The 12,137-nt window shown below is 35.6% G+C and overlaps 1 protein-coding gene across 3 annotated transcripts in view; it reads right to left on the bottom strand.

The window, feature by feature from the left end:
* LOC127847040 (uncharacterized) overlaps positions 1 to 12,137 on the bottom strand; it is a 158,550-nt gene that overhangs the window by 11,267 nt on the left and 135,146 nt on the right. Inside the window, exons 1-2 of one of the 3 annotated variants that reach the window (XM_052378567.1) lie at positions 3,665 to 4,132; positions 711 to 821 (exon numbers count right to left, since the gene is read on the bottom strand). In XM_052378567.1, coding sequence (XP_052234527.1) covers positions 711 to 821; positions 3,665 to 3,908 — 355 coding nt within the window. In that variant the 5' untranslated portion in view covers positions 3,909 to 4,132. Of the gene's footprint in view, positions 1 to 710; positions 822 to 1,280; positions 1,805 to 3,664; positions 4,133 to 12,137 lie in introns of those variants that run through there. The other 2 variants (XM_052378566.1, XM_052378568.1) reach the window with 2 other exon arrangements.

Raw genomic sequence — 12,137 nt, 5'->3', positions numbered from 1 at the left:
AAAGCATAAAGCGAGGATCCGCCTCAATATCTAAGTCTATATCAGAGAATAGTATCGATGTAATAAGTTAAGTTCTAACTTAACAATGGTCAAGTTTTTCTTGAGTTATGCAAATATTTATCATTTCGAGTTAAATTATTTCCTGTACCTATTGCAATTCGGTCTCTAAAATATTGTTCGCCAAAATAATACTATTCAATTTCAATGAAGCAATATAATCTTTAATTACGATATAATTCCCTCAGTGTACTGTTCAACATAGGCATGTTTTTGCATATCAAGTAATTCACACAAATTGATCAAGCGTGATTAAATCATATTAACGATAATGAGATTACAAACGGGTCGAACAGAGGGTCAATATCAATACAAATAAAGATCTTATCTTAAAAGATATATTGAAACGATCAGATGTTTACATTCATTCCTGACTTAACATTGTGAATGTTTTTGTAGGTTTTAAAACGGGATTTATTAAAAACAAAAGAGGTACAAAATATTTATCCTTATCAAATTAAACATTAACACAATTTGCAATTTGTCGTATGTGATGATACCAGCAGCGTTCGCCCAAGCAAAGGTTCTAATCAATGACGCCAAGTCTTGTTCTGAACTTAAATGAACCTCAACAAAGCGGAGATGGCATGGGTAACACCCTGTGGTTATGGGTGTTCATGATTCTATTAAAACACTGTGTGTTTGACGTTTACCTGCAATGATGTCTGAAATCTCCGCTGATGCTTTTAAGGATCGGGCCATAAGGTCAATTCCGTAAAGCGCAGATCTCTGTTCGCTCCCGCATGTTGCAAATGCTTCGAGTCCTGCGGTTCGAATTCATAGTCATGTTTAAACTAGATACCTTTAAATCGATTCGCCGCTTAAATGTAATATGTACGTTTGCATATATATGATAATTCATTCAAAGCTTTCATCGATTAGCAATTGTGCCTATTAGCTCTCCGTTATGTGCACATACAATATAGAAATATACCACGACTTGATTCGTTATCGTTTTTAAAAATTGACTTCTTTGCATTCCTTCTTGTAAAACTGTATTGCTATTATTATTATTACTGTTATAATTAATAGTAGTAGTAGTAGTAGTATTCTGAAGTGCCAGGTTTAGGGTTCGTCGTCGTCGTCGACGTAGTAGTAGTAGTTGTAGAAGTAGTAGTTGTAGAAGTAGAAGAAGAAGAAGTAGAAAAAGAAATAGAAGTAGTACTAGTAGAAATAGTAGTGGCACACCGAGGCATATTTTCTTTCCAATAAAATGTTCGTACCTATTTTGAAAGGCAGTCCGCCATTTTCATTGATTTGCTGCAAATACCATTTCATCGCCTCCAGAAGCTGTACAGATCTTACATCGGCTCTGGGGCCACAAGTACCACCAGAAGCAGGCTCGAATATCTTCATGGCGGCTGCCACTGTGAAATTCCCCGGAAGAAGTGTCTGTTTGCCGTCTGCCCTCACCAGGGCTAACGTCGACCAATATAATACGAGTAATATTACTCCGTCCTTAAGCATTTTAACTCTTCTCGTGCTGATGATAACTAGGTTTTAATTTCTCGGGGTTGTTTATTCAAATACAATTTAAGAACCACTTTTTTCACAAATAGCATTTATTGGCACTGGGCATTTACGATGAATATGTAAACCATTTGACAGGAATATAAATCCAAACTTTGTTCCACTTATAAACACATTTTCAAAACTAGTACATTGAAAATTGTTAAGTGATAAATGCGCCTCGTATTCGTCATAAATCTATATCTCCATAAGTGAACATGTAATATGCGTTTAAACTACCAAACTAATGTCACAGTGGTAAAGCAGCTCAGTACCCTTGCATTAATTATAACCCAAATACATTATATTCATTATGAAAAGGCACTAAGCCATATCGGATAATCAACATCAGGTTATTATATTTCATTTCAGTCGCTTATATCACAAAGTGTGCGGTTTCACCGTAACTTGATACGGGACTGTTTATTTATTATGTTTTTTGCTTAATTTTAAGCAGTTGCAAACTTTAAGTTAAGCTAATTTGACTTTCTGATAAATTTTCGATGACATTTTAATATACAAATACAGTTTGTGAAGGAAACATTTGCATTGAACCAAAAAATTCAACAGGATACGAGTTAATTTTAAAGATGTCAGAACGGCTAAATAAAGCTTTTATGTCTGACAATCGACATGTAGGCCATTTCACCACCAATTTATTTATTATTGCAAACATATTTCGGAAAATGTATTTAAAATGATTTCTTGATTTGAACGGATTTCCCCTGCCAGATGTTTTACCGTACAAATCTTGTTTGGACAAGTTCATGTAATATCTTCCTATGGCTAGAAGAATTGCGGCGGCGTCTAACGTACGGTGAGATACGGACTGGAACTTATGTCAAGCTCCGCATCCGAATCTACGGGGAATCCCGAAATCGTTGCGGGTATTTTTTTAATGAACAATTTGACTTTAGGTCTGGGAAAACGGGGTTTAATGCATTTGCGAAAAGTGTCGTCGACGATTAGCCTGTGCAGTCTGCACAGGCTAATCAGGGACGACACTTTCCGCTTAATTACATTTTCGCTAAGAAGAGACTTCATAAAAGCGGAAGTGGCGTCCCCGATCAGCCTATGCAAACTGCACAAGCTAATCTGTGATGATACTTAACGCACATGCATTAAGCCCCGTTTTCCCAGAGCGAAGCTCATTTGCATTAAATCATTACTTAATATTAGTCATGGCATGCAATCACTGACACCAGTTCATTTTAGGAGTGAATTTTAAAGGAGTCACACACAGTTTATATCGTTATTTATTACTTGCCTCGCTTACGCTAACGCATTTAGTATCTACCTATACGACACATTGAATAGAACTAGTAAAAGTAGAAATATCTTAGTAATAGCGATTATCTAATTAGGATTAATGTTTCGAAAATTTGTATAGTGCTCTCTCATTTTCAGTCATACTAGTGAATTATTGAGTCGTGTTGTGAGAAAACTGGGCATAATGCATGTGTGTTAAGTGTCGTCCCACAGTGCAGTCCGAACAGGCTAATCAGGGACGACACTTTCCGCCTTAATTGTCATAAAGCGGAAAGTGTTGCCCCTGATTATCCTGTGTGGACTGCACTGTAGGACGACACTTTAAGCACATGAATTAAGCCCAGTTTTATCAGGAAAAGACTCCTTCAATTTAAGATAATTCGCATGTTTTCGAAATCCTGAGAGTGTGAATATATCGATTCGCCGCTTAAATGTAATATGTACGTTTGCATATATATGATAATTCATTCAAAGCTTTCATCGATTAGCAATTGTGCCTATTAGCTCTCCGTTATGTGCACATACAATATAGAAATATACCACGACTTGATTCGTTATCGTTTTTAAAAATTGACTTCTTTGCATTCCTTCTTGTAAAACTGTATTGCTATTATTATTATTACTGTTATAATTAATAGTAGTAGTAGTAGTAGTATTCTGAAGTGCCAGGTTTAGGGTTCGTCGTCGTCGTCGACGTAGTAGTAGTAGTTGTAGAAGTAGTAGTTGTAGAAGTAGAAGAAGAAGAAGTAGAAAAAGAAATAGAAGTAGTACTAGTAGAAATAGTAGTGGCACACCGAGGCATATTTTCTTTCCAATAAAATGTTCGTACCTATTTTGAAAGGCAGTCCGCCATTTTCATTGATTTGCTGCAAATACCATTTCATCGCCTCCAGAAGCTGTACAGATCTTACATCGGCTCTGGGGCCACAAGTACCACCAGAAGCAGGCTCGAATATCTTCATGGCGGCTGCCACTGTGAAATTCCCCGGAAGAAGTGTCTGTTTGCCGTCTGCCCTCACCAGGGCTAACGTCGACCAATATAATACGAGTAATATTACTCCGTCCTTAAGCATTTTAACTCTTCTCGTGCTGATGATAACTAGGTTTTAATTTCTCGGGGTTGTTTATTCAAATACAATTTAAGAACCACTTTTTTCACAAATAGCATTTATTGGCACTGGGCATTTACGATGAATATGTAAACCATTTGACAGGAATATAAATCCAAACTTTGTTCCACTTATAAACACATTTTCAAAACTAGTACATTGAAAATTGTTAAGTGATAAATGCGCCTCGTATTCGTCATAAATCTATATCTCCATAAGTGAACATGTAATATGCGTTTAAACTACCAAACTAATGTCACAGTGGTAAAGCAGCTCAGTACCCTTGCATTAATTATAACCCAAATACATTATATTCATTATGAAAAGGCACTAAGCCATATCGGATAATCAACATCAGGTTATTATATTTCATTTCAGTCGCTTATATCACAAAGTGTGCGGTTTCACCGTAACTTGATACGGGACTGTTTATTTATTATGTTTTTTGCTTAATTTTAAGCAGTTGCAAACTTTAAGTTAAGCTAATTTGACTTTCTGATAAATTTTCGATGACATTTTAATATACAAATACAGTTTGTGAAGGAAACATTTGCATTGAACCAAAAAATTCAACAGGATACGAGTTAATTTTAAAGATGTCAGAACGGCTAAATAAAGCTTTTATGTCTGACAATCGACATGTAGGCCATTTCACCACCAATTTATTTATTATTGCAAACATATTTCGGAAAATGTATTTAAAATGATTTCTTGATTTGAACGGATTTCCCCTGCCAGATGTTTTACCGTACAAATCTTGTTTGGACAAGTTCATGTAATATCTTCCTATGGCTAGAAGAATTGCGGCGGCGTCTAACGTACGGTGAGATACGGACTGGAACTTATGTCAAGCTCCGCATCCGAATCTACGGGGAATCCCGAAATCGTTGCGGGTATTTTTTTAATGAACAATTTGACTTTAGGTCTGGGAAAACGGGGTTTAATGCATTTGCGAAAAGTGTCGTCGACGATTAGCCTGTGCAGTCTGCACAGGCTAATCAGGGACGACACTTTCCGCTTAATTACATTTTCGCTAAGAAGAGACTTCATAAAAGCGGAAGTGGCGTCCCCGATCAGCCTATGCAAACTGCACAAGCTAATCTGTGATGATACTTAACGCACATGCATTAAGCCCCGTTTTCCCAGAGCGAAGCTCATTTGCATTAAATCATTACTTAATATTAGTCATGGCATGCAATCACTGACACCAGTTCATTTTAGGAGTGAATTTTAAAGGAGTCACACACAGTTTATATCGTTATTTATTACTTGCCTCGCTTACGCTAACGCATTTAGTATCTACCTATACGACACATTGAATAGAACTAGTAAAAGTAGAAATATCTTAGTAATAGCGATTATCTAATTAGGATTAATGTTTCGAAAATTTGTATAGTGCTCTCTCATTTTCAGTCATACTAGTGAATTATTGAGTCGTGTTGTGAGAAAACTGGGCATAATGCATGTGTGTTAAGTGTCGTCCCACAGTGCAGTCCGAACAGGCTAATCAGGGACGACACTTTCCGCCTTAATTGTCATAAAGCGGAAAGTGTTGCCCCTGATTATCCTGTGTGGACTGCACTGTAGGACGACACTTTAAGCACATGAATTAAGCCCAGTTTTATCAGGAAAAGACTCCTTCAATTTAAGATAATTCGCATGTTTTCGAAATCCTGAGAGTGTGAAAAGATATTGTGTAACTACCTTTTTTTTAACAAAATCTCATTACGCGGCTCATTATCGATATTTAACAGTTGTATGATCATTATGAAAATATTGTTTGGCTCTTTTCAAGTTAAACAACTTGGTATTCACCTATTGCTGTTTTACAAACGAAAGTCTGTGAATAGGCTAATTTATAATTGTTATTGGTTATTGTTGGCTGAGTTGCTTCTTTGGACACTATTGTGTCATTCCTTGTATGTCTATAGAGTAATTGTTGCATAAATATCGACACACAATCCGTAGACTATCTTTAAGATAAAGATTAGTTCACACATGGCCAAACGAGGAAAAGTATCATATTTTAATGGCCGTAAGCCCGAGTGGAGAATTGTTTCTCAAAACTATTTAGGGGAGGCTTTTATTCGTGTTTTTTCTGAATGATTTCATCAAAATTACATTGTTCTAACTGAATAAGCTTTAATTAATGACCCAAAACAACAACTATATTTCAAATTAGCGCATTCTGTTCAGGAGCTATCCTTTCCGATATAAATTACGGAAAGTTTCGGGGAAACCTGATACCCAAACCACTATAATATCGGGCGCGATGATTTTAACATGTTCAGCTCTTTACTATTTGTTATATTCTGTCTTTCGTATCCTTGGCGAATACTTTGACGTGGATGAGCGAGACTTGTTTCGGACCGAATCTTTTTCTTTTTCTTTCGGGTACCGTTAACAGCCCTGGAAACTTGTTTAAGCCAATTTAATGTCAATAACTGATGAGGATTTTTTCTCTGGACCGGATTGTGTATATGTAGGAAATTAATTATTATCATGAGTTCAGTACACAACACAGAAGTACGATATTAAGCGTTGATGTTGAGACATTTAGAGGAAGTTCAATTTACTGCGAATTTTAGCGTAACAAATGCGACATTGATTGTAAACTGATTTTGCGATATTTAGAATTGGTTACAACATTAAGCTTCAGCTTTACGACATTTACCGTGTTGTGTGTTATTACGCTTCGAAACGACACTAAGCGTATGTTGGGACATAATATCTAAGCTGTGCGGCATTTTACATCAAGTCAATCATCATCAATCCGATGCTTAACGTTGTTACAGTGGGTTACACATGTAATTCCAGAAACACTTTAATACGTAATACCGTAAGGGCCATCGTGGTTACACATTAAAATCCAGACGGCGACAATGCGATAGAACGATGGAGACAATGCGATAGTGCGATGACGACAATGCGATAGTACGATGGCGACAATGCGACAACGCGCTAGTACGATGGCGACAATGCGATAGTACGATGGCGACAATGCGACAACGCCATAGTACGATGGCAATGTGCGATAGTCATGTCGTACTCTAGCCATCGTATCATCGCAATGTCGCCATCGTACTATCGCATTGTTGCCATCGTATAATCGCGTTGTCGTACGTTTGTCATCGTAGTATCGCATTGTCGCCATCGTACTATCGCACTTTCGCCATCGTATTGTCGCACTGTCTTCATCGTATTATCGCACTATCGCATTGTCGCCATCGTACTATTGCACTGTCGGCATCGTATTGTCGCACTGTCGCCATCGTACTATCGCATCGTCGCCATTATACTATCGCGTCGTCGCATTGTCGCCATCATACTCTCGCATTGTCGCCATCGTACTATCGCGCTGTCGCCATCGTACTATCGCATGGTCGCCATCGTACTATCGCACTATCGAATAGTTGCCCCCTGGAGTTTAATGTGTAACCACGATAGCCCTAACGGTTTTCCGAACTTTAAGAATAAAACAACGAATCTCATCTATTCCCAACACCATTCTTTCGCGATTCATACAATGTTCTTTGTCAGTTATGAGGTAAATGCGATTTCTTGTGCTAATTACAAACATACTTAACACATAACAGAACAAAGACTGGTTAGAATAAAAGCATGTTTAAAGAAGATTGTCTAAAGGTAGAAGAGTGATTTTAAGAAATACTTTTCTACTGCGCAGGTAGGCCATCGAAACTTTTTACAAATGTGGACACTTTCGGTAGATTGCACGCACACGTTAAAATGAATAAATATATAGCAAATTGCGTAACATAAATTCCATGAAAACACATTATTTTAAGACGGTTTGGCACACTAATTCCAGTAATAGTGTTCTAAATCCTTATTTCACGTGAAGTTTCTACATGTATATGTAATCAGAGTCATGATTATTGTTGTATTCCAACACTGGGAGCAGTGGACTAATGGTAGGACGCTGGCCTAGGGTTCGAGGGGTCCCGGGTTCGAATCCCGCCATGACCACTAGAATTTCCTTGAGCAAGAAATTGAACCCACATCTGCTCCTTTCCACCCAGGTGTATAAATGGGTACCTGTGAGGGAAATAAGCAATGTGCCGTGGCTGCATACTGTGCCAAGATGTTAACGGACGACGTATGACCCAGTGATTAGGAAAAAATGTAAAGCGCTTCTGAACACACATATAGTATGAACAGGGCTCTATATAAATGTGGTATTATAATTATAATAAAAATAATTGTAATAATTATAACAACAATGATAATAATAATAAAAATAATTTCAGGTGATGTTTCAGACAATGCTGTCCCTCAGTTGGAAACGAACAGCTGTGAATCAACGTTGATAACGGGATCGATTCTAAGGATCTAACTGATGCTCTGAAACAAGGCATCGGGAATGAAATTCATGGCCACGTCTATTTCGGAACTGAAAACATCGCAAATAAACTGTGTGATGCCATGGACAACGTTCTTACTGTTCTTCTGTCTGAAGCCGTCAACCAGGACTGTTCAATGTTTCAGAAATTTAACGGAGATGTTAAGGCTAATACAGAAGGCTCGATGACTGCGTCCTTGCTTGAAATACCGGAATTCAATTAGGAGTGGAAATCGGTGTTCACCAACATTATGATACTTTTCGCAGAGGCCTAAACTAATTCCTGGCTCAGGAATGTGTACGATTCAATCACTGGTACCAATACGTTTCGCCGTTTTGAGCCCCCGAGTGATCAAGCGTTCTCGAAAGCGTTTCCGGGCCCTCAATCCGTCCATTATTCTCCGTGTTTTAGATTTTTGAAGAAATGCCGAGGTCAAATTTTATTTTGTTCCAGACAGGATTAACCTCAACCGAAAAGAGACTGAACGGCGTCGCGTAGGTTACACGAATGCGCTGTTCAACGGTCAGCAATTCGAGAGTGGGGGAAACGGAACTTCTTCCTTCACATGTGCGACCGGCAGTGATCGGCAAGAGTCAGGAGGAGACGCCACCACACTACCATGACGGAAATAACAACACCGACAGCGGCACCTTTCGTGAAATCAATATATATAAACCGGAAGAGGAGTTACATATAAGCACCGGAACAAAGAGATTTAATGTATTTATATGACGTGATCATATTCAATTTTAATGACATAAAATGCGTTATTGCACTTATATCGACATGTGTGAATTTAATGGCGAAAAAGATTGTTACACTTTGAAGAGTGCATTGCGTGTTTATATCAAGACAAGACAAGACAGGACATTTATTCAGACTTGCACAGTGTAGATCTACATCGTCTAAACACTATAAATTTCACAATCAAATATGTCAAAGAAATAAACATAGTAAAAATATAAACATAAGCAGCATCGTATACGGTTACGAAAATTCAAGGTAAAATACTTCTTTTAAATATGGAGGATAACTTTTGAAGCTTGGAAACAACATTAGAAATATTATTTCTTAAAATCATAGAATCTTTTACAAATTTTGCTTATTTAATTAGTTCAAAGTTTTTCGTTGTATTCAAAAATTGGTGGAATTTATAAACAGAAGGCCTAACATAGTAATATTTCTTAAGGTAATTACTTCTAATATCAATGTACAAAGGGCATTTACAAACAAAATGAAACTTATCTTCGCCATCTAATTCGACATCTATATCACATATCGTTACTATAAATAGTAACAAAATTACGTCGCGACAGGGCCGTTATTCATATCTAGCGGGCCAATATAAATTATATCAGCCCGCTGAACGGGGCAGATTTTTCATATCAGAAAAGAATGGAATCGCGCGACTTTTACTGAACAAAATCATTATGGCGTCCACATTGAGCCTTAGCCAACGGTGATCAATAAAATTTAGCTTCAACTCAACGAGAGAATCGAACATGATTATTAGAACACGTAGCACTGTTACAACCTGAAGTGTAATAACGACCTGAATTGTAATAAACTTTATTACATTATTACAATTGCGTGACAACCTGAATTGTAATAACGCCCGAAAGTGTAATAAACTTTTTTCTTGCTTTAAAATTGCATCTGATCGCATTTCCAAACACAGATTATTGCAAAATATAATGCATATATGTATATAAAATATATCTTAATAAGGTAATACGACCTATGAATGACACAAAATGTGTTCTCATACAAAACTAATTGTAATAAAGTTATTACATTATTACAACTGCTTATCGACCTGAATTGTAATAACGCCCGAAAGTGTAATAAACTTATCTTTTGGTTTAAAATCGCATCTTATCGCATTTTCAAACACAGATTTTTGCAAAATATAATGCATATATGTATATAAAATATTTATTAATAGGGCAATACGACCTATGAATGACAAAAAATGTGTTCTCATAGAACCTCAATTGTAATAAAGTTATTACATTATTACAATTGCGTAACAACCTGAATTATTATAACGCCCGAAAGTGTAATAAACTTTTTTCTTGCTTTAAAATTGCATCTGATCGCATTTCCAAACACAGATTATTGCAAAATATAACGCCTACATGGATATAATATATATATATATATATATATATATATATATATATATATATAAATATATATATATATATATATATATATATATATATATATATATTAATAGGGTCATAACGACCTATGAATGACAAAAAGGTGTTCTCATACAAACTCAATTGTAATAAAGTTATTACATTATTACAATCGCGTGTCGACCTGAATTGTAATAACGCCCGAAAGTGTAATAAACTTATTTCTTGGTTTAAAATTGCATCTTATCGCATTTTTAAGCACATATTTTTGCAAAATATAGTGTATATATGTATATAAAAATGTATCTTAATAAGGTAATACGACCTATGAATGACAAGAAAATGTGTTCTCATACAAAACCAATTGTAATAAAGTTATTACATTATTACAAATGCTTATCGACCTGAATTGTAATAACGCCCGAAAGTGTAATAAACTTATCGTTTGGTTTAAAATCGCATCTTATCGCATTTTCAAACACAGATTATTGCAAAATATAATGCATATATTTATATAAAATATATATTAATAGGGCAATACGACCTATGAATGACAAAAAATGTGTTCTCATAGAACCTCAATTGTAATGAAGTTATTACATTATTACAATTGCGTAACAACCTGAATTGTAATAACGCCCGAAAGTGTAATAAACTTTTTTCTTGCTTTAAAATTGCATCTGATCGCATTTCCAAACACAGATTATTGCAAAATATAATGCATACATGGATATAATATATATATTTATTAATAGGGTAATACGACCTATGAATGACAAAAAGGTGTTCTCATACAAACTCAATTGTAATAAAGTTATTAGATTATTACAATCGCGTGTCGACCTGAATTGTAATAACGCCCGAAAGTGTAATCAACTTATTTCTTGGTTTAAAATTACATCTTATCGCATTTTTAAGCACATATTTTTGCAAAATATAGTGTGTATATATGTATATAAAAATGTATCTTAATAAGGTAATACGACCTATGAATGACAAAAAATGTGTTCTCATACAAAACCAATTGTAATAAAGTTATTACATTATTACAACTGCTTATCGACCCGAATTGTAATAACGCCCGAAAGTGTAATAAACTTATCTTTTGGTTTAAAATCGCATCTTATCGCATTTTCAAACACAGATTATTGCAAAATATAATGCATATATGTATATAAAATATATATTAATAGGGCAATACGACCTATGAATGACAAAAAATGTGTTCTCATAGAACCTCAATTGTAATAAAGTTATTACATTATTACAATTGCGTAACAACCTGAATTGTAATAACGCCCGAAAGTGTAATACACTTTTTTCTTGCTTTAAAATTGCATCTGATCGCATTTTCAAACACATATTATTGCAAAATATAATGCATACATGGCTATAATATATATATTTATAGGGTAATACGACCTATGAAGGACAAAAAGGTGTTCTCATACAAACTCAATTGTAATAAAGTTATTACATTATTACAATCGCGTGTCGACCTGAATTGTAATAACGCCCGAAAGTGTAATAAACTTATTTCTTGGTTTCATGTCCGATCTTAAAAAATTATTTCAAATAAATTATTTATTAAGATCGGACATGAAAACGTGTATTATAGAGACAATGACCGAGAAATATGATAGTTTAACAGTTAACTGTTCCCGAGCGAGGTTCCCGGCCTGCGCGAT

This window comes from Dreissena polymorpha, chromosome 10 (genome assembly GCF_020536995.1).
Source record: "Dreissena polymorpha isolate Duluth1 chromosome 10, UMN_Dpol_1.0, whole genome shotgun sequence".
Taxonomy (NCBI): domain Eukaryota; kingdom Metazoa; phylum Mollusca; class Bivalvia; order Myida; family Dreissenidae; genus Dreissena; species Dreissena polymorpha.
This window is presented reverse-complemented; position numbering and strand designations above follow the sequence as displayed.